The sequence below is a fragment of the Dromiciops gliroides genome, chromosome 4, assembly GCF_019393635.1.
Source record: "Dromiciops gliroides isolate mDroGli1 chromosome 4, mDroGli1.pri, whole genome shotgun sequence".
Lineage (NCBI taxonomy): Eukaryota > Metazoa > Chordata > Mammalia > Microbiotheria > Microbiotheriidae > Dromiciops > Dromiciops gliroides.
The window spans coordinates 217,502,182-217,525,504 of record NC_057864.1 but is presented as its reverse complement, the minus strand read 5'-3'; the positions used below and the strand labels follow the sequence as shown (position 1 = coordinate 217,525,504).

The window sequence follows — 23,323 nt, the reverse complement described above, 5'->3', positions numbered from 1 at the left end:
TTTTCTGATGAAGAAATCAAAGCTATCTATTCCCATATGAAAAAATGCTCTAAATCACTATTGATTAGAGAGATGCAAATTAAAACAACTCTGAGGTACCACCTGACACCCATCAGATTGGCTAAAATGACAAAAAAGGAAAATAATAAATGTTGGAGAAGCTTTGGAAAAATTGGAACACTAATGCATTGTTGGTGGAGCTGTGAACTGATCCAACCATCCTGGAGAGAAATTTGGAATTATGCCCAAAGGGCTATAAAGCTGTGCATACCCTTTGACCCAGCAATACCACTTTTGGGTCTTTTCCCCAAAGAGATCATGGAAAAGGGAAAAGGACCCACATGTACAAAAATATTTATAGCTGCTCTTTATGTGGTTGCAAGGAATTGGAAATTGAGGGGATGCCCATCAATTGGGGAATGGCTGGACAAGCTGTGGTATATGAATGTGATGGAATTTTATTGTGCTGTAAGAAACAATGAGCAGGAGGAGTTCAGAGAAACCTGGAGGGTCTTGCATGGGATGATGATGAATGAGATGAGCAGAACCAGAAGAACATTGTACACAGTATCATCAACATTGTGTGTTGATCTACTGTGATGAACTAGATTCTTCTCATCAATTCAATGGTACAGAAGAATTCCAGGGGACTCATGGTGGAAGAGGATCTCCAAATTCAGGGGAAAAAAAACAAAAACTGTGGAGTATAGATGCTGAATGAACCATACTATTTCTTTTGGTTTTGGTGCTGTTGTTTTTCTATTTTGAGGTTTTTCCTCATTGCTCTGATTTTTTTTTCTTATAACATAACTAATGCAGAAATACGTTTAATGTTTATATATATATATATAACCTATATTGGATTGCCTGTTGTCTAGGGGAGAAGGGAGGGAGGGGAGGGAGGGAGAAAAATCTGAAATTGGAAAACTTGTATAAACAAAAGTTGAGAACTATCTTTACATGTAATTGGAAAAAAATAAAATGCTTTTATCAGGAAAAAAAAGAATGACACCCTTCTGTTTTTTTTTTGTTTTGTTTTGATTTGTTTTTGTTTTTGTTGGGGCAATTGGGGTTAAATGACTTGCCTGGGGTCACACAGCTAGTGTCAAGTGTCTGAGGCCAGATTTGAACTCAGGTTCTCCTGAATCCAGGGCCAGTGCTTTATCCCCTGCACCACCTAGCTGCCCAACACCCTTCTGTATGGTGTGGGAGAACAAACATGTATCTGATACAATTCACCATCCAAACATTTACTAAGATAGTACAGGAAGTATAAGTATAGCAAGTATGAAAGTATTAAGTAAGTATATAGTAAGAGAAGTAGCTATAAAACATTCCCCTGATAAACCTGGGGTGCACTCTCTCACAGATAGAAACAGTCCCTATGGGAAGAGTCCTTTCTGCCCTTTACTTTCTGCAGTTACATCAACCAGCTGGCAAGGGTAGACCAAATCCTGACTCTACCTTATACAGGAATAATAAGGGGACATGATGGTCCCCTTCCTGGGACCCCTAGTCTACAAATTACACCTCAAGACCCAATCCACCCCCATCAAAGACTAAGTTCTGTTAAGGGCTAAAATTCTAGCTAATCTGTCTAAAATATCTAATGAGTGGTCGCCAATCAATTACAAGCTTTACCAAGAGTTAGACTTTTAAGCATTTATTAAGGAGAATAAGAATTTGGTAAAGAGAGAGAGAAAGGCCTAGATTCCTATCTATTAAAGGGAGAGCACATTTCTAGCTCCCTTCTCCGCCAGAGTCCAGAGGAAAAAGAGCGAGACTGAGCGCCAGTCTCTTCCTTCCTCCTCCCACTAGTCCGCGTCACTTCCTGACTCCTGGTCTTGCCCTCAAAGACCTTCCCTTCATGGGCAGAACTCTTCTACAGTAAGTATCCAGCAGGTGGCATTATTCCAATCGCTACAGTCCCCCCTGTTGTTCCTCAAGAAACAAAATGTTTCCTTGACGGAACAGTAAAAAGAATATAATAACTATTGCTAACTAATAATATGTGAACAACAATATAGAAAAGGAAGAGAGGAAAGTTTTGTCCAGAGGGGCGATTTTTTTTTTGTCCTCATGAACCGACGCTTTGACATTAGTCTTGCAAAGGGAGGGCCTCTGCAGAGAATACATGTTACAGATGGTGTATATTATAACAGAAAGAGAAAAAAAACAACAAATCAAAATTGTTCATTTAAAGTCTCTGAAAGTCTTTTCTCAGATGTCCTCTAGGTGTAGTCGTGGAATAGAAGTCTTTTCAGGGGTTGATGTGTGGATGCTGGTAATCAGCCAGGAAAATTTCCTACAAAATTGAGCTTAACACAACTTTAAAATAGCTTTGTCAATAATCAAATCAAACAATGAAAGTTCTCAAAAACATGTCTAAGGGAATTCAGAATCTTAGTTGTTACACATGAAACATATAATAAAACAAAAATTGAAACATTCTTTAAAATTATAATATTACTATAGTCCCCCCCTTATGGAGGGTAATTGAGAAGATAATTGCTGTGATATTAATTTTTAAAAATAATTTTTATCTTTGTTTCATCATTTTTTGCATCATCTGCCTAATTATCCTCATGCCATTATGAGAAATTTAAAAATCTAATATAATTGGTAACAGGTGTCAAGGCCAAATTCAACACTGTATTTATCATGACACCTGAGATAATTATGGGGGTTACCATAAAAGAACAGAGAAATGATGGGATATGAGCATTCCCACACTTGAGCAATATGTACTGCCCATGCAGTATGCCAGGCTTAAAATAGGTGGATGGAATATATGTCCATGCCACCGAACATATTGGAGGAAACTGAGTCAGACTTAATCAGATGCATGGGATTGAGATGGTCCATGGCATTAGGCATATAGGAGGGAGCATAGAAGCCAGGTGTAGAAGTGAGATGGGTGGGATCAATACTTCCAGCCATCTGTACAATATTGTGGGGAAAAATAAAATAAAATATTAAACCAAGAGAATCCAACCTCAACATTTGTCAAAAGCCGTTCCCTTGGCCATACCTTGACTTCATGCATGTCTCCCCTCATGTGACAGTTCAGTGTCTGCTCTTGCATGTATTCCTCTTGTGATTGGATGGCATCTTGGCCAACTGGCATCTGATAACTCAGAATAAAGGCAATTAATGTCTTAAATGATAAGTTCCCATAATCCAAGTCTCATATGGATTTAAAAATTGAGGATAATAAATGATTGCAAAAAATGTGAATACATCTTGACTCAGAATATAATATATAATTATGCAACAATTTCAAATAATACCTTTTTTTTACTTAGTATACAATTACTTTTGTGAAAAATCAGAACATATTTAAATACAAGTTAAAGCACAACAGAATCTCAAAGAAAACTTTTTTTTTTAAAAAGAAAACTTTTACAAATGTTCCCCTCTTTTTTTTTTTTTTTGGAATATGCTTATCAAAAATAATACTTCTAGAATCAATTTACACTTGCCATGGCAAACAATTTGCCAGGGAAATGCTTTAAAGAGTTTGATCAAATAATCAGTTGAGAAAAAATAACAAAAACAAACAACTCAGAATATGGGAGCACAATACTCCTAGAATTAACATTGTATAATAAAATCAAAACCATCTTGCAATGTTTCAAAATTAGATAGACAAATGAATAGAAGAAAATACACATGGAACAATAAAAGACAGTGAAATTCAAACTAAGGAAATCTAAATGAATATGAACTTAATATCAGTAAGAGTATTATAAAATATAAACTTGATCACATGACTATAAAAAGCTTTTACAAATATTCTCCTTGTTTTAGAAACTAGGTATAAAACACAATCTCAAAAGCATGAAAATCTCTATGAAAATAAACCCATACCATTAATTTCAAAATGTATATGTAATAGCATAGAAATCCTATGTAACCTCTGAACTGATACTATTAATAATCTGAGTGAATTTAGAACACTTTTGATTCCGATATCTAAAATCCCCAATACTCATATCAATACCTTGCTGCTTACTTCTACATTTCTGTAAAATATATACCCTTCCATGGCAAAAGAAGCGGAGTCTTGAACTATGGTGATTGTCATTCTTATTCAGCTTAAGTTTTTCTTCTTTAACCCCTCTATATTGTCTGTCAGTCTTTTCACCATACAAATGCTTTATAAGATTACTAATTAAAGACAAAAGCAGGTTAGCAAAATTATGAACAAAACGGGCATATGTGGAATTTAAAGGGCTTTCTAAGCTTCTCTCAGAAGCACATCCAGGTTGGGGAAGGGCTGAGCCTGAAGCTGCAAATGTAGTTAGAGAAAGTTGAGCATGCGCATCAGATCTCTGGACTTCCCAGGCAGGGGAAGCTATGGGCTTGGCCATGGGAGGAGTAGAGGGTGGGGTCTGGAGAGGAGGGGAGGGACCAGGGCAATTTGAATCCGACTTGATTTTGAACTCAGGCCTGGATTCCTCTTCCCCCACTTTGCCTCCAGGTGCTAGGGGATTAAAAGCTTCTAGAGGGTGGGTCATTGCCTCCAGGCATGCAAAATTAGAGCAACAATTAGTGTTAGAAGTGGGAAAAGCTGCAGGAATCTCTTCAGGTTTCTCTGAAAAAGCATGGTTGGGAGAGGGGGAGATATTTCTTTGTGGGAGTACATTGCTGGCTCTTCTAACAAAAATAAAAAGAAAAATAGAAAATCCACAAAAACAAAGCATTAACATGATCTTATCTCCCATTTGTCTGGTTAAACAGACTAAAATCAAAAATAGGGTAATTAGGGAGTTTAAAAGGTCCATTTGAAAAAATTTAAAGGAAAACACAGCCAGTACGCCAGTACTTAGCAATTTAAAGGGTAGGGGAAATTTCTTACCCAACCAGAAGATCAGAAGAAGACTGAGGTTTAGCTTTCCTCTTCGTGGTCAGCCATCTGTTAAGGGCTAAAATTCTAGCTAATCTGTCTAAAATATCTAATGAGTGGTCGCCAATCAATTACAAGCTTTACCAAGAGTTAGACTTTTAAGCATTTATTAAGGAGAATAAGAATTTGGTAAAGAGAGAGAGAAAGGCCTAGATTCCTATCTATTAAAGGGAGAGCACATTTCTAGCTCCCTTCTCCGCCAGAGTCCAGAGGAAAAAGAGCGAGACTGAGCGCCAGTCTCTTCCTTCCTCCTCCCACTAGTCCGCGTCACTTCCTGACTCCTGGTCTTGCCCTCAAAGACCTTCCCTTCATGGGCAGAACTCTTCTACAGTAAGTATCCAGCAGGTGGCGTTATTCCAATCGTTACAGTTCTCTTGCCATATTCATTCTGTAATGAGACTATTTCACGCTCCTGAATATAAAATGGTTCTTCTGTTTCATAGGATACTTGCTAGATGTACTGAAGACTCGAGGCAAAACTGGGGCCATTGCCTTTCTGGAGAGCTTGAAGTTTCATAATCCTGACATTTACACACTAATCACTGGACAGGAACCCTCTGTTGAGTCGGGCAGTTTCCGTGGTAAGATCTGGGGCTTTTCTCAGGGATCCATAGTTGAGAGGAACTTCCTGGGAATGGATTAGATGCAAGTTACCCCCCCTCCTCAGAAGCATGACAATGGCAAAATACACTTTGGGGAAGTCCTAGTCTATCAGTGGACCAACCTAAGTTTCATAGATAGGATCATAGATTTAGAGCTGGAAGGGACCTCAGAGATCATCTGTTCCAACCTACTAAACTTACATATAAGGTGGGGCAGCTAGGTGGTGCAGTGGATAAAGCACTGGCCCTGGAGTCAGGAGGACCTGAGTTCAAATCCAGCCTCAGTTTTGCATCACTGCTCTGATTTTTTCTCTTGTAACAGGATTAATGCAGAAATAGGATTAATGTTATTATGTGTGTATATATATATATATATATATATATATGTGTGTGTGTGTGTGTGTGTGTGTATATATATATATATATGTATATGTATATAGATATACAGATATAACCTATATCAGATTACCTGCTGTCTAGGGGAGGGGGGAGGGAGGGGAGGGAGGGAGAAAAATCTGAAATTGTAAAGCTTGTATAAACAAAAGTTGAGAACTATCTTTACATGTAACGGAAAAAATAAAATACCTTATATGTAAAAAAAAAAAAAAAATCCAGCCTCAGACACTTGACACTTACTAGCTGTGTGACCCTGGGCAAGTCACTTAACCCTCATTGCCCCACAAAAACCAACAACAAAAAAACCCTTACATATGAGAAAACTGAGGCCCAGAGAAGTTGTGACTTGCCCAAGGTCACCTAGGTAGTAATTTGTAGACTTGGAATTTGAACATGTGTTGTCTAACTCCAAATTAAATGCTGAGAAACTGCTAGGTGGCAAAATTATGTGGATGGACTTGGAGTTAGGAAGTCCTGGGTTCATATTCAGCCTTAGATACTACCTGTGTGACCCTGGACAAGTCACTTAACCTCTGCCTGTCTCAGTTGTTTCATCTATAAAATAAGAATAAAAATATTACCTACCTCCCAGCATTGTGAGGATCAAATGTGAAAATATTTGTTTTGCAAATCTTAAGTCTCTATATAAATGCTAGCTATTATTATCCTTATCATTATTTCCGCAGTATGCTGGTTTTGTTTTTTCTTTTTTTTTTCTTTTGGTTTTGTTTTTCTTTAAACCAAGGAATTTGAACCTGCAATAATTCTGTTTTGCCCCTTCTATTCTTGATATTCTGGGAGTAAAGGGAGACAACTTTCTACCAGGGACATAGAAAGAAAAGCCCTTGCTTTTGAGTCATTTAGCAAACTTTCCTGTTCCATAGCTGTCATGAGGAAGGGAGGGACAGCATAGTGCCAGGAATCCAGGAAAGGACAATATCGGGGGGCTATAGGGTTGGCATCTCCCCCCCACCCCCCGCAAAAACAAAAACAAAAACACACACATATATATAAATCAGTAGATTTATACTCACATTAAAATGAGTTTGCATGGGGGCACCTAGGTGGTGCAGTGGATAAAGCACCAGCCCTGGATTCAGGAGGACCTGAGTTCAAATCCAACCTCAGATGCTTGACACTTATTAGCTGTGTGACCCTGGGCAAGTCACTTAACCCTCACTGCCCTGAAAAAACCCCAAAACAAAATGATTTTGCATTTACTTATATATAATATAACACAATCATAAAATTTACTTCATTATAACAGTAATGTAATATACTTTTATTACAATGAGTTTGTATTCCCTGAATATGCACCAGCTGATGACAGGAAACAATGGCCCAGAAATGTGGCAGTCATCAGTGGGTAACTAGGCAAAGACTGTCAGTTTTTGTAAATAATCCATAGCATGGATAATCTACAAATAAAGGAAAATTTACTATAATTATTTAACTAAATTTCACATTTATGGGCTGTTGGCTGTTCCTCTTGCATTTTCTTGACATTAATGAAATTTAACACATATTTATTAAGCACCAACAGTATGCAATGCACTATGCTAAGCTTGGAGATACAAAGATAAAAATCATATAGTCCCTGTCTTTAAGGAGTATCCAATATTATAATCAACATAAGATATATGCATACATAAGTCATGTTTCAAGATAGAATATGACAAAGGTAAAGGAAGAGAATGGACAAACTGCTATAAGAAACATTTGTCATGGAAAAAAATCCCACAAATCACTAAGTTTAGGGTATATATCAGATAAAGAAGCTTTATTACAAGCAATGGTAGGAAGAAGTACCAGTTGATTGGCAATTTCCTCTGTCAGCCAATATATGAGCCACTTTCTGCTAGTATATATGTATATGTTTATAGATCTACATATATGTGTGTGTCATTTATACATTTACATATATATATGTAATCAAATGAAGAATAAAATTGGAAAAATTAAACTGTTTATAAACTATAAGGATGGTAATATTATAAGGTGGTTAGTGGGTCCTGAGATCCAGTAAGGCTAGAGTGCATTTTCCTCATTGATGGGTCTTCATGTAGACCTGGTTTCCTGATTTGAGGTTGTGGCAGGGAATGTCATATGGTTTGGGCAAAATTTTTGATAAATATTAGTGACTGCATTTCATTAGTGCTTGACATGGTTCTTCGGGGTCTCATCTGTTTATTGCAGATCCCTTTGTATGGGTATAGCTGGAAGACGAGGTGCATTTGCATCAGATTTGTCATGAGAATTTCATGTGGCATTAGGCTCTGCTTTCTGTCTGTAGATTTCCTAATATGCATTGCAGTGACAAGAAGAGAGTCTGGCCACTTAAATCCAGGGTTAGCAAAAATCAAACCTTAGTTGTCTCATTCTTAAGAATTTCATTTTGTTATCCAATTGCTCCCTGTAGACTCAGGATGTGGTGGACAATGAAAATGCTGTTGAATCTTCAAATCCTTGAAAATTTCATTTGAAATCTGTCCCATACAATGAGCATCTCTGTCACTACTGATAGATAACAAATCAAAAAATAAATTTCTTTGAAAGTCTTTAGTAACTGTAACAGTTTAGTTTTCTTCCAAAGGAAAGTTTCAATCCATCCCGAATGTAACCAAATACAAATAAATATTCAAACGAACACCATTTTACAAAAGATTCCTATGATGGGAGATTAGCTGCTAGTGTCACTTCTGCACACTTCCCTGTGTTAGTTACCTGACATTCAAGACAGTTCAAGCAATAATGTTAAGTTTTGGGGTTTGTTTGTTTGTTTTTTGCGGGGCAATGAGGGTTAAGTGACTTGCCCAGGGTCACACAGCTAGTGTCAAGTGTCTGAGACTGGATTTGAACTCAGGCCCTCCTGAATCCAAGGCCAGTGCTTTATCTACTGTGCCACCTAGCTGCCCCCAATAATGTTAAGTTTTGAAAGGAAATTTGAAGAAACGAATATCTTCTAACTGTTTCAATCACAATTATTCCCCCTTTGTTTATGGTACACCTAAATAAAGTATGGCTCTGAGGGAAAGGATGGAGCAAAGGGGTCCTTGAATGAGTACATGTTCTTAGAGTCCTCTGAGATGGTTCATTGACCAAGACTTACCTGCTGTTTTCCTTTAATAGATTTCATACCTGTGATCAGCATCTTTGAGGTTACTAAAATGTGAGCACAAACAATAACTAGAAAATTGAGGCAGCTAGGTGGTACAGTGGATAGAGTGCCAGGCCTTGATCTGGAAGGTTTGAATGTAAAGCCGGCCTCAGATACTTAGTTGCTGTGTGATCCTGGACAAGTCATTTAACTTCTCTTTGCCTTGGTTTCCTCACTTATAAAATGGGGATAATAACAGCACCTATCTCTCAGAGTTTTTGTGAGGATCAAATGATTTAACAATCCTAAAGCACCCAGTATAGTGTTTGACACATAGTAAATGCTATGTAAATGTTAGTTTTTTAAAAATGGCTACAAAAAATAAATTTAAAAAATAAAAAATAAAAATGGCTAATTACTTTAAGACAATTACTCCACTTTTGTATTCTCATCATTGTAGATTTAGGTATACATAGTAAACTAGAAATTTATCATAAGGTGCATGGGGTATTTCCTGTAATAAAGGAATATACTGAAAGAGGGAGAAGGGGGGCATTTTTGTAACATAATGAATCAGTTTGCTCAAGTCTGAATCTACAAATTACAGATTAACCTTTCTTAGCTATGTAGGGATAAATCTGTTTGATCCAAAAATCCTTTTGGAATAGCCAATTGATGAATTATAACTCCACACTATTCAAGGGGTTTAATAACCAGACCCATAGGCTAATAGATGGGAAATGTTTCCATTCAAAGGCAAGCAGAACTATGGGGAAGTGTGTCAAGGGATCTTCTGTTCTTTATGACTCTTTAATGCTTTTTCTTTCTTTTCTTCACTTTTTTCATATCAGCACCTCTGCTCCCCCCCCCACATGCCTCCCACTTATATCTAATTCTTCCCCAGCCCTCCAAAGGTATCCCTAGTAACAAACAAAAGTAGTCAAGGAAAACAAATACACACATTGATCATTCAAAATATGCCTTATGCTGAACTTTCAGTCAATTACCTTTCTGCCAAGAATCATCTGACATAGTGACTGATCATTGCCTCAGAGTTCCTAAATCTTTCACCATTACTTTCCTTCACAATGTTGTAGTCATCATCTATATTATTTTCATGGTACTGCTTAATTCACCTTGCGTTACTGCATAGAGGTTTTTCCATGCTTTTTCTAAATCTGTTGCCTTCATAATTTCTTAGATCACAATAGTATTCCATCATATTTATATGACATAATTTGTTTAACCATTCCCCAAAAGGTAGATACTCTCTTAGTTTCCAGTTCTTTGCTACCACAAAAAGAGCTGCTATAAATATTTTTGTACATATGTATCCTTTTTCTCTTTCTTTAATCTATTTGGAGTACAAATTTAGCAATGGCATTCCTGGATTAAACAGTATGCTTGGTTCAATGGCTTTTTGGGAATAGTTCCAATGTACTGTCCAGAATGGTTGTACCAATTCATAGTTCCACCAACATTGCAATAATGTTCCTGTTTTCCTGCAGCTCCTCCAACATTTGTTATTTTCCTTATTTGTCAATTTTGCAAATATGATGGCTATGATGTAGAAATTCCCAGTTCCTTTAATTTGTATTTCTCTAATTGGTAGTGATTTAGGACATTTTTCACATGGCTATTGATAAGTTTAATTCCTTCCTCAGAAAACTGCCTGTTCTTATTCTTTGAATATTAATCAATTGGGAAATGGTTCTTGTTCTTGTAAATTTGAATCATTTCTTTACATATCTTAGAAATGACATATTGATTGGAGAAACTTTCTGCAAAGATTTTTCCCATTACTTACTTCTCTTTTAATTTTAACTTACATTAGTTTTATTTATGCAAAAGCTTTTTAATTTTATGTAATAATAATTATTCATTTTATCTTCTGTGATCTCCTCTAACCCTCATTTGGCCAAAAACTATTTCCCTATCCATAGATCTTACATGTAATTTCTTTCTTTCTCTTCTAATTTGTTTATGACATCACCTCTTAAGTCTAAGTCATGTACCCATTTGAAGTTTATCTTGGTATGCTATGTGAGATATTGGTCTATACTTACTTTCTCCCAGACTACTTTCCAGTTTTTCCAGAAATTTTTAAGTAATTTTTACCCCAGTACCCGAGCTCTTTGGATTTATCAAATAATAGGCTATTGTACTAGTTTACTTCTGTATATTGTTACCTTTTCTTTTTCTAATACATTTTCTCATTTTGGATACTTCCAAATTGATCAGGATTGGAATCATAAAACTTCACTAATAAGGACCCATACTTAATAGTCAATAGTCAATAATTATTAAGTGCCTGCTATGTGTCTGGCAGTGTGCTAAGCACTGAATATACAAATACTAAAAAGGAAAGACAGTTCCTACCCTCAAGAAGCTTACAATCTAATGGGGGAAGACATCACTCAAAAGGAAGCTTGAGAAGGGGGACCTGGAATAGGAGACGAAATAAGGAATCAGATGCTGGGACATGGTGAAGAAGTCAGAAAAGTCCCAAAGCAATGCAGCCAGCTGAGCAATGAGGAGATGTCTGAATAGAACGCCTTCTTATGGCATTATTAGAAGCTATTTGGAAGGATTGTGGAGAAAGGTCCGTAAGGTCACTGCCTTTCCTCGACCATCTTGGCTCTGCCCCCCCCCCTCCAGCCCCTTCTTAAATAAAGATTTTGGAGTTTATGACTCCTCTTTCCAATCAGAGGGGCAAAGGGTGGTGATGAAGTGGAGTAACAAGACTGATAGGACTTTGTAGGAGAGAGAGAAAAGGAGAGGAGAGGAGAGGAGGGGAGGAGATGAAGGAAAAGAGAAACACTCTTTATATACATATATATGGTTTATATAATATGCAATTTATTACAACAATTATGGCCTCCAGTTTACAGGGTTCTCATTTTATGTTTTAGAAGAGCAACATTGGGTGCAGCTAGGTGGTGCAGTGGATAAAGTACTGGCTCTAGATTCAGGAGTACCTGAGTTCAAATCCAGCATTAGACACTTGACACTTACTAGTTGTGTGACCCTGGGCAAGTCACTTAACCCTCATTGCCCCCCCCAAAAGAAGAAGAAGAAGAAGAAGAAGAGCAACATTGAATATAAACTCTGATTATTTTTATCTAAAATTCTATTTAGCCTGTTAAGCAGGTAAAATTGAAAAGTCAGTCATAATTTACCACTATTTTTCTGTAATGTTTGCTATATTGAGAAGACTTGTAGTTTCACTTTATGGATATGCCTAGTCACAAAAGACAATTTGTATTTGCAGGTTAAATTTCATATTGTAATAGCAGATTGAATTGACATTAAGTAATTCAGTTGTATATTAATTTTGAGTTTTACTCCTTAATCTATTTTCCCCAAAATTTCATGGTCCACAAGTCAGTGCCTGGCATGACATATTTTATATCACATTTCATAAATTCCATACTTTAAAAAATTAAGGCAGTAAATATGATTATATTTATATAGTATTCATATAATGGCTTTGTTTTAAATATTTCTGAAAGTCAGGTCTTTATTGAAGAAACTTCATAATAAAATATAAATGAAGCCAACATATGGCTTGAATGAGCAATCAGACAGCAATTTGAATAGTAAAGATATTTGATAGAGTGCATACTATGTAGTCTGCACAGAGCTTTCTCAGTGTTGTCTTTCTGACAGGACCCATCAACAAACTGAAAAAGGTCTACTAGGTTTGTCAAAGAGGAGTTCTTGAGATTAATGAAGTTTTCATAGATGTGTGTGTTAACAAAAATATTTACATAAATAGGTGGTGGCTGGAGAGTTCAGACTCTAAGCAATAAACCACTACATTGATCATGTATATACTATATAAACAACTTATTTACATCTTAATAAGTATTCCTAGTTCTAATGAGCTGCCCTTTGTGTTCTCAAAGGTGGTACTATCTAATAATTAGTTTAAGAAAAAATCATCAATAATAATAATGCCCACCATTTAAATAGCACTTTAAGATTTGCAAAGCACCTTACAAATATCTCATTTTTATCCTCACGACAACCCTGGATATAGATGCTATCATTATCCTTGTTTTACAGATGAAGAAACTGAGGCACAAAGAAGTTCCATGATTTGACAGCTACTAAGAATCTGAGACTGGATTAGAATTCAGAACTTCCTGACTCCAAATCCAATGCTAGCCGCCTAGTTGCCTAGACAATTTGAATGAATTTAGGAACAAATGAATTCTTAATAACTGCAATAAATTACTATCTTTCCATCTGGTGGGAAGGGGAGAAAATCCTTAAATATCTTTTGTGTAGAGGGAAATTGTCCATTCAGAGATGCCCATGTCTATGTTGTGGTTAAAAAAAAAAGAAGACCCACTATTCTAAATTTGGGTTACCTGTTAGAATTTTTTTTGTTGTTGTTTTGGTTTTGCAGGGCAATGAGGGTTAAGTGACTTGCCCAAGGTCACACAGCTAGTGTCAAGTGTCTGAGGCCAGATTTGAACTCAGGTCCTTCTGAATCCAGGGCTGGTGCTTTATCCACTGTGCCACCTAGCTGCCCCCACCTGTTAGAATTTAAAAAAACAAACAAACCCAACAAAACCTTTACTGATGTTACAAGCCATGGCAAGGCAAGGAGAGGTCAGTTTGCCCTAGAAACAGTCTCAATGAAGAAAGTGGACTCTGACTACAAGATACTTCCTCACTCAAATATATAAAATAAAATGGGAAAAACAAAGTCAAATTGCCAGGGTAATCAACCTACTAAGTATAAGATAATAATGTTCCATTCAAGGAAAGATAGAACCAAATCTGCAGTTCTCAGATATGTTTTTGTGACATCTTGAGACATTGTTCATTGTAATGTTAAAAAGGATGCTGGTGGTGATTTAAAAAAATTTTTTTTAAGGATTTAAACATTAAGAAAGGAGGAAAAAGGGGCAGCTAGGTGGCGCAGTGGATAGAGCACCGGCCCTGGATTCAGGAGGCCCTGAGTTCAAAGCCGGCCTCAGACACTTAACACTTATTAGCTGTGTGACCCTGGGCAAGTCACTTAACCCCAATTGCCTCACTAAAAAAAAAAAAAGAAAGGAGGAAAAACCACAAACTAAGAGTAGGCATTATTGCTAAATATATACTGAAATGAAAGCTGTCTAAAATGAAGTTACTCGGGTTCAAAGAGTCTACTCTCTTTTTACCTCCACTACTAGATATAAGACCTGGAAAGATTCAGATAGCCTTTGACAATCTAAAATTTTAGAATACAAATCCAATTTTCTAATGACCGTATATCTTTAGAGGATCATGAATTTCCATAAGAACATAAAGCCATTCATGATTTCGATTTGCTCCTCAGTGTAGGATTCATGAAGGTCTCTTTCTTAAGGTTCTCTTATACACCTTCCTATAGACAAAAAAATTAAATTTCTGATTTCCCAATGTCTCTCGTATTTTTATTACGACTGGATACTAAAGCCAAAATAACTCTAGAAATATCACACTATGCACAGGAAAATATTGGACAATCATTTCCCAAAGTGGATGAATGTTGGCGTTTTTTCTGCTTGATAGCACTAACATTTCTGAGATTCAGCATAAATGCCTAAAAATTTTTATTAATTTAGGGGTCTTGGAGGATATTGGCTCAAAGCAGAGTTCCCAATACAATCATGGTTGCAAAAAACAGGATTTTGCATACCTGAAAACAGAAGAAAAACAGAAGAAAGTTTCAATATGGATTGTGCAGTTTATAAGTGTAACATAGATCAGCATGATTAGAAATGTAGCAGAATAGAGAGATAACTTAGGAAACTTCTAATAATGAATGTTTGGGGGCAATAAAACTAGAAAGGAGCAAACAGTAAGATACCCTTTCATTTCTAAGGATCAGCCCTTAAATTTCTTAATTCCCAATTTAACAATCTGTCCTAAAATCAGGGAAACTTTATTTAATTTCTGTTCCACTGTACTTTAAAAATTTTTATTCCAGAGCTCATGCCTATTTTTTTTTTCCTCTCGTGGAGTTGTAAATTTGGCCTCATGCTATTTTCAATTCAATAAATCTCAGGAATGAGAGAGGTTTTTTTTCCCTTGTTTATTTCCCATTATCTTTTCTTTTTACTTTGACTAGCCATATCATAATGAAAAGAGTAGATTAATTTTCTCAAAATTGGACTCAAATATCAGACAATTTGGAATCATAAAAGCTTCCTACCAAAAAGTTATTTTTCATTAGAAAACTGACTCAAACTAAATTTAATGTAACTGTGCTCCTTACTGAACCAATTTTGCTGTGTAGAAACAGACATAGGGGGCAGCTAGGTGGCACAAAGGATAAAGCTCCCGCCCCTAATTCAGGAGTACCTGAGTTCAAATCTGGCCTCAGACACTTGACACTTACTAGCTGTGTGACCCTGTGCAAGTCACTTAACCCTCATTGCCCTGCCAAAAAAAAAAAAAACACCAAAAAAAAACCCCCAGACATAGCTAGCATTTATATGACATTTTAAGGTTTGCAAAGTGCTTTGCAAATATTATTTTATTGGGGCAGCTAGGTGGCACAGTAGATAAAGCACAGGCCCTGGATTCAGGAGGACCTGAGTTCAAATCTGGCCTCAGACACTTGACATTCACTAGCTGTGTGACCCTGGGCAAGTCACTTAACCTTCATTGCCCTGCAAACCCCCCCCCCAAAAAAAAAACCAACAACAAAAAAATTATTTTATTGTATCCTTCCAACAACTTTTTGAGTGAGGTAAGTGCTTTTATTATCCTTATTTTACAGATAGTGAAACAGAGGAAGACAGAAATTAAGTGGTTTACCCAGGATCACATAGCTAGCAAATGTCTGAGGCAGGATTTGAATTCAGATCTTCCTGACTCCAGGCCCCTGCATTCTATCCAAGGCACCATCTTTCTGCTTTATAGATAAAAGCAACAAAAATTAAAAAAAAAATTTTGCTGACATTTATACAATTTTACATCTAAAAACAAACAAGACTGAGGAAAAAACATAGTGACATCAGAAGGCTTAGTGTGCCATTCAAAGAGTTGGCCATTTTTCTTTTGTTTTAATTTAGCACTTCCTTATATAAAGTGCTCCTCCCTCATGGAAACTATCTAGTAGGAGGTTACCCCTATCATAGTGCTTGTCCATAAAATCTTCAAGCCTTGAGAGAATAACGAATCATGAAGGCAGGGGAGATTCCTTAGAGGAAACTGTAACTTACTTAAACTAAGACTTCTCCCCATCACAAATCTATGGGAAAACAAAGGTATTCTTCTTTTGCTTATGCCCAGCCCGTGGCAATAGCTGCCAAGGTGGCCCTCGGCCTTCAGGAAGATCTTGCTAAGGTGGAAGTTAGAATTCTCCCCACCCACACTGGTGGAGAGAGGCTCAACCCCTGCCCCAGTAAAGGCTCCGGGCTAGCGGGAGTCAGAGTTCCGATAGATGGTTCATATAACACCTCCGGAGAGGAGGAGTAAAGTGATACAGAGAAGTATGCTGATGTGCAGGTCTTAGACCTTCTGAGTCATTAATACAAGACTTTCACCCTGGTGGCTGATGGTCGCTCCCAGGGTTGAGTCAGGGGAAGCTTCAAGCCCTTCTGCAAATCCCCTTAAAGAGATATACACACTTGGCCAGGAACAGGCAGATGACATAGACCGTGACTTGTGCAACAGCAATCTATACTTCTAAACCTGGCATGTTGTTTTGAGTGCAGGTGATGTGAAAAAGATTCTCCCTCCTGTATTCCATTTCAAGGAACGTGCCCAGACAGGAAACAAAAACAGGGCTCCAGTAAGCATTCAAGCTGGCACAAAACAACATAACAGGATCCCAACTCTGGGACCCAGCCAAACTTAAGCAGAATCAGCCCTGAAAAAAAAATAAAAAATAATCAAATAATCCTTGCCTGTTTAACACACACACACACACACACACACACACACACACACACACACACGAAAACAAAACGCACAAAAAACCCCAAAATAAGTAAGGGAACAAATAGGGAGATCTAGATGCCTCAGACAAATGCTGAGCTCATGACATCTCAAAGCCTGTGTTTTAGAATTTCCCAGGTAATGAACTACATCCATCATGGAAAAAATCTCCCAGCTCTCAAAGATTAGAGAATATAAAAAAAGCTTTATTGTTATGGAGCTGTGGTAGGAGGAGGCATCTGCTGACTGACAAGTTTTTCTGTTGGTCAAGCGGGCTCTGATTACAAGCCATTTCCTACTCGTGTTTATATGTGAGAAAAAAAAAAAAGAAAAAGAAAGAAACATGGCAGGCAGTTAGGCAGGATTATAAACTTCTTGGAAGCAGAACAAAGCATTTTGTATTTTTCGGGGAGAGGACAGAAGCATAGTAATTTATAATTAATTGTTCTAGGAATGTGGAAAAGAGCAACTTTGCTGCTCTCTGTGGTGGGTCTTGAGAGTGGAATGGGATTGAAGTAAAACCACCTATGAGAAATTGCATGTGTCTACTCATTCTACCCTGAATTGGAGGCTGGTTTCAAGACTGAGACACTCCAATAAATAAAAGAGGGATAAAGGGGGCAGCTAGGTGGCGCAGTGGATTGAGTACCAGCCCTGGAGTCAGGAGGACCTGAGTTCAAATCCAGCCTCAGACACTTAACACTTACTAGCTGTGTGACCCTGGGCAAGTCACTTAACCCCAATTGCCTCAATTTAAAAAAAAATGTTATCTTTAAAGAGGGATAAAGGATCCCTCTATTTGATCCTGCCCACATTCCAGTCCCCAATAGGATCTGGGATGACAATGAAATGGGTCTTCAATGATGCTGATCACGGTTTATTTAAACTTGCCCATTTCCAGTGACTTCAGTCTGTTTCCTTACAAGTTCACTTAAGAATCTCCTAGATTAATAATTTTCTTTTTTTGTGGGGCAATGAGGGTTATGTGACTTGCCCAGAGTCACACAGCTAGTAAGTGTCAAGTGTCTGAGGCTGGATTTGAACCCGGGTACTCCTGAATCCAGGGCCAGTGCTTTATCCACTGCGCCATCTAGCTGCCCCCTAGATTAATAATTTTTAAGAGAATAGGAAGATATCATTTTACCTCTGTATCACTTCTCACTGAAGAGAACAAAATCTGTCTCTAGCCCCAAATTCCTCCTTTCCCTCATCCCAGTAATTAAAGTCTCCCTTGGAGAAGAGTGATGGGAGAAAACACTAGAGATGTTCTTGCCTCCCTGGGAGCCACATCTAAAACAAAAAGAAGAGACCCCAGGCGTGGACATACTAAGGAAGTATCCTTGAGGGCATTTCCCTCCTCTGCAGGGTGGGTTTGGTAGTATAGAGGCATCCTAGGGAAGAAAGCATCACAGGTAAGAAGATAGCAGCATGGTCTAGTGGTCTGCTCCAGCCCTAAACTTATTGTCCAGTGATCCCATGACAGAGTGAACATAGGCAAGAATAACACCAGACATAGAAGTGGGTAGGGTAGGGGAATCAGAGAAGGAGGAAATTGATCGGTTGGGCTAAAGCCCTGGGCTTATACAGGGGAGCAGCGGGAGATTAGGTTGCAGAAGGAAGTAGGCAGGTCATAGGGGGGATCACACAGGAATCCCAAAGTCCTATAGGAAGGCGTCCTACCCACTCAATGACTCTTCCCGTAGGCCTCATCGATACTTCCAAGCTGACTGAATGCCTTGCCGGTGCCATCAACAGCCTCCAACAGGAGCTATCCCAGGAAAAGCTGAGAAACCAGGCGCTGCAGCAGCATTGCTATAAGCTAAAGGAGCAAGTACAGAAGCTGGGGGCCCAGAATAAGAGCCTCAGGGACATGGAAGCTGAACACAACCGCATGAAGAGGGAAGTCAGTGCCCAGTTCCACCAGGTGCTGAAGCTGAAGGATGAGATGTACAATTTGTCCATGCATTACACCAGTGCAGTGCAGGACAAGGACCTGGCCATCACTCGCTGCCAGAGCCTGCAGGAGGAGGTGAGGAGCAGAGCGTTCACACCAGCTCTTATCTTGTGGTTTGAGGGTTCCATTGTTTTTATCATATTACTGTTCTCTTTTCTGGGATCTCAGCTAAGGACAGACTCACAAGCCCATCTTCCTGGACTCACCCACCAAGGACTACATATCTCTCACAAGCCATAAGTATAGCCCAGACAGTTAAATCCTAGCCAGGGATATTGTCAGCTCTCAATTCTATGGACAAATTGGGGGGGGGGAGGCGCAGAAGGTACAGATAATACAAAATAATGGAAAATGAAGAAAGACTTGAAAAGAAACTTAAGATATATTTGAAATCATGTGTTATTCACCTACATAGTCAATTTGCCCCAAGCCTTTTTTCCCAAATCTATCAGCCTTCTGACTATCTGAGTGCAGAACTTTTGTTTAAGGGTATAGAATGAGGAAGACTCAATTTCTGGTTTCAAGAATCTTATTTTTAGGACAATTCCAAAGAATTCATAATGAAAAATGCTATCTACCTCCAGAAAGTGAACTGATAAACTCTGAGGGAAATCGAAGTGTTTTTTCCACTTTCTTTATTTTTCTTGTTGCCCCCCCCCCAAAAAAACATGGCTAATATGTTTTTCATGACTTTAAATGTCTAATGGGTATCACATTTTTTGACTTCTCAATTGGTGGAGAAGGGGGTGGAGGGAGGGAGAGAATTTGGAACTGAAAACAAAATTTTTTTTTAAATTTATCAAGGGGAGGTAAAATAAATGATATAATAATAATTATGGTAGCTTTGAGGGAGATTATGGTGAAATTGAGTAGAGGCCAACTTTGAGCTTCAAAATAAAATTTAATTAAATTCAACAAACATTAAGTACCTACTGTGTGAAAGGAGACATGAGTTATGGCAAACTGGACAAGTTTTGTCTCCATATAGAGCTGGTTGATCTCATATTGACTAGGTATTAGAAAGGTTAGGGTCGGGGCAGCTAGGTGGCGCAGTGGATAGAGCACCGGCCCTGGACTCAGGAGTACCTGAGTTCAAATCCGGCCTCAGACACTTAACACTTACTAGCTGTGTGACCCTGGGCAAGTCACTTAACCCCAATTGCCTCACTAAAAAAAATTTTTTTTAAAATTATTAAAAAAAAAAAAAAGAAAGGTTAGGGCCCCATCTTCCCATTTTGCATGAATTGGAAGCCTTCAAGTGAGGTATGATTTAAGAATCTGTTCCCTAAAGGGATTCCTCCTCCCATCCCCCTACACACACTGTCTCTTTCCTCATTTCCTACTGCACAAATTAATCACCTACCTCTATGACTCTTAGTTTCTGCTACAGTCAAAACAAGAGTCCCTTTACTGTTAATTGGTCCCACCAAGACACTAATAATTGTGATCCATTCTTGTTCCATATTCTTGCAAAGTCTATCACTGAATTCCTGATACTCATAAATCTCATTTCCTGGAAGATTGCCATAGCAGGAATGTTCCCAGCTTTGCTGAGAAGTTTCTCCACCCTTATCTTAAGAGAATGTGGGTACACCAGACTGACCTCTACAAATTAGGTGGTGTAAGTTTCCATTAGATTCCTTGGTTCCTCCCTGCCCAAAGTACAAAGAGTACAAATTAATCTACAGACCAATGAACAAGTGCTTCAGTGGTCTTACCTTGCACTTGGAGATAATCAGGGCACCCAAGAGGAGAAATAAGTTAGTTAGGGTCACATAAAATCTGAGATGATGGTTTAAAGTCCCTCAGTTTCCAGGTGTGATTTATCCACACACACACCACCCTCTCAGCCTAGGGATATTCACTGAAAGGACAAATTTGTCATAAGAGAAGAGCACAAGGTGGAGTCTCTTGGCTTAGTCCCAAGAGCACACTCATGGACTCTGCCCTTGAATGTACAGCCACCTGCCTCATGCCTCACTGGAACAATTTTCCTTTCTCTCTAAATTGCAACCACATCCATTGTGAATGGGAAAAGGTGTTTTGTTCAGAGTTTCAATTTAGAACTTCCCTTGGGACCCTCTCCAGCTTGTGGAAGGAGAATAATATTTTATTTATTTGCAGGGCAATGAGGGTTAAGTGACTTGCCCAGGGTCACACAGCTAGTAAGTGTCAGGTGTCTGATGCCGGATTTGAACTTAGGTCCTCCTGAATCCAGGGCCACTGCTCTATCCACTGCGCCACCTAGCTGCCCCGAATAATATATTCTTAATGAATAGTTTTCAATATTATTTTCCTGAAGTCTTCATTTCAACAGATGCAGATGTGGTTAGAAGAGCTACAAATCTATCTATCTAATGTATCTCTTTAATCTACCTAATCTATTTATCTGTCTGTCCATCTATCTCTAGTGAGAAACAGAGAACAGATTGGTATAAGGATTTCCCAATAAGGAAACTATATCAATGCAGATCTAAACCTAGTCTGCAATTTTTAGTCCTAGAGATTTGTCTGGGGCCACTGAGAAGTTGTCATCTCTCCCCAAGCCAGTATTTATCAGAAGAAGGACTTCAATTCAAATGTTTTTGACTCTGAGGCCAGCTTTCTATCTAGTATGCCATGTTGTCTCTAAAGCTATAAGCTTTTACATGTAATTTATATGTGACTGGTACTTATTTCCAACATGTTTGAATGAAGTAGACAGTGTATTATCAGTTCAAATTATGAGTTCAAGTCCAGTCTCAGACACTTACTAGCTGTGTGCCCTGGGCAGGAAAATGAAATGGCAAGCCACTCCAGTATCTTTGCCAAGAAAACTCCATGGATGGCATGGTCCATGGGAATCACAAAGAATTAGACACAACCGAATATCTGAACAAAGACATGTTATCAGAGATGGCTCTCAAATTAATACATTATTCTGATCCCCTTTCAAATTTCTTAACATTTCATGACTGCATAATTCCTTGTACTACAAGTCTTGGGGGCTACTAGGTGACATCTGACATCATTCATAATAACACTCATGGTTGGTAACCAATGGGTAAGTGAATAGGATGAATGGAATTGCTTTCCAGGATTCATGGATTGTGTTAACAGAGGTCTCAAGTCCAGCTGCATAATTTTTGTGTTTCACTCTCAAAACAAAACAAACAATACCTTGCCCTTGTCACAGGGGATTGACTTTTCATTAGTTGACACCCCTAAAAAGATTATGAGCTATCTGTGATGTGAGGACTCCTGAATTTTATAACTATCATTATTAAAGTAGAATAAACAATACAAGTGATTTCTGGTCTAGTTGAAAAACTCTTTTTTTTTTTTTTAAGGTGAGTGGGAATGACAATTCTTCAGAGCTGGCCATGTGATTGTCTCCAGCCAGTTGCATTCTATCATGGAGGCCAAGGTTTTGATCTCTGTACTTCTCTATCTTGGACAGTTGTATCTAATGAAGCAGGAGCTACTTCGGGTCCAGATGACTTCCTCCTGTGAGCGTGAGTCTAGAGAGAGGTTTCTGAAAATCAATAATGACTTGGAACTCCAAGAAGGAGAGATTGATCAGCTCAAGGAGGAGAACGAGAAGCTTAAGTCTCTGACCTTCAGCCAAGTGAGTATACACCAACCACCAGGGTTGGACTGGTCAAATATTGTCATGGGCAGCCTGGAGCATGAAACATGCTGGGGCATGGAACTCTTGGCATAGGCAAACATCTTGTGTAGTGTCCTTATATGGCACATGATGGAGAAGGTTGAAACAGCTACTTTTCACTTGTTAACATGAAAATGGGGGGTTCAATGGATTCCGACATCCTGTTCTTGATCTGTCTCCCTTGGACTATAAAAAATTGAACCTGAGTTGTTTGTTAGCTCTGTGTGTGGGAATGTGTGTGTGTGTGTGTGTGTGTGTGTGTGTGTGTGTGTGTGTGTGTGTGTGTGTGTAGGACTTCCTTTTCACTGGTGTGGGAATTTCTTCTACTCAGGTATATTGCAACCTATCTATAACTTCCCCAGAGGGAACTCAAACATACTAGAAAGAGCTCTGTCTCTAGAGTCAGAAGAGCTAGATTAAAATCTTGCCTCTCACACTTACTATCTATGAAACCTTAGGCAAGTCACTTAATAGCCCTGGGTCTCAGTTTCCTTGATTGTAAAATGTGGTGGCTGGACTAGATGATCCCTTTCAGTTCTAGATCAATGATCCTTTCTGAGGTCATATATATTAATATGTATGTTGTTGTTGTTCAATTGTTTTTGGTCATGTTTAACTCTTTGTGACCCTATTTGGGGTTTTCTTGGCAAAGAATGATTTGCCATTTCCTTTTCCAGCTCATTTTACAGATGAGGAAACTGAGGCAAACAGGGTTAAGTGACTTGTCCAGGGTCACACAGATAGTATGTATCTGAGGCCACATATGAGCTCAGGTCTTCCTGACTGTGGT

At 38.3% G+C, this 23,323-nt stretch overlaps 1 protein-coding gene across 1 annotated transcript in view; it reads left to right on the top strand.

Annotated features, from left to right (window-relative positions):
• The window catches only part of CARD14 (caspase recruitment domain family member 14), a 53,600-nt gene that overhangs the window by 7,497 nt on the left and 22,780 nt on the right, over window positions 1-23,323 (top strand). Inside the window, exons 2-4 of the mRNA XM_044003309.1 lie at window positions 5,353-5,490; window positions 18,634-18,959; window positions 22,324-22,491. Coding sequence (XP_043859244.1) covers window positions 5,353-5,490; window positions 18,634-18,959; window positions 22,324-22,491 — 632 coding nt within the window. The remainder of the gene's footprint in view (window positions 1-5,352; window positions 5,491-18,633; window positions 18,960-22,323; window positions 22,492-23,323) is intronic.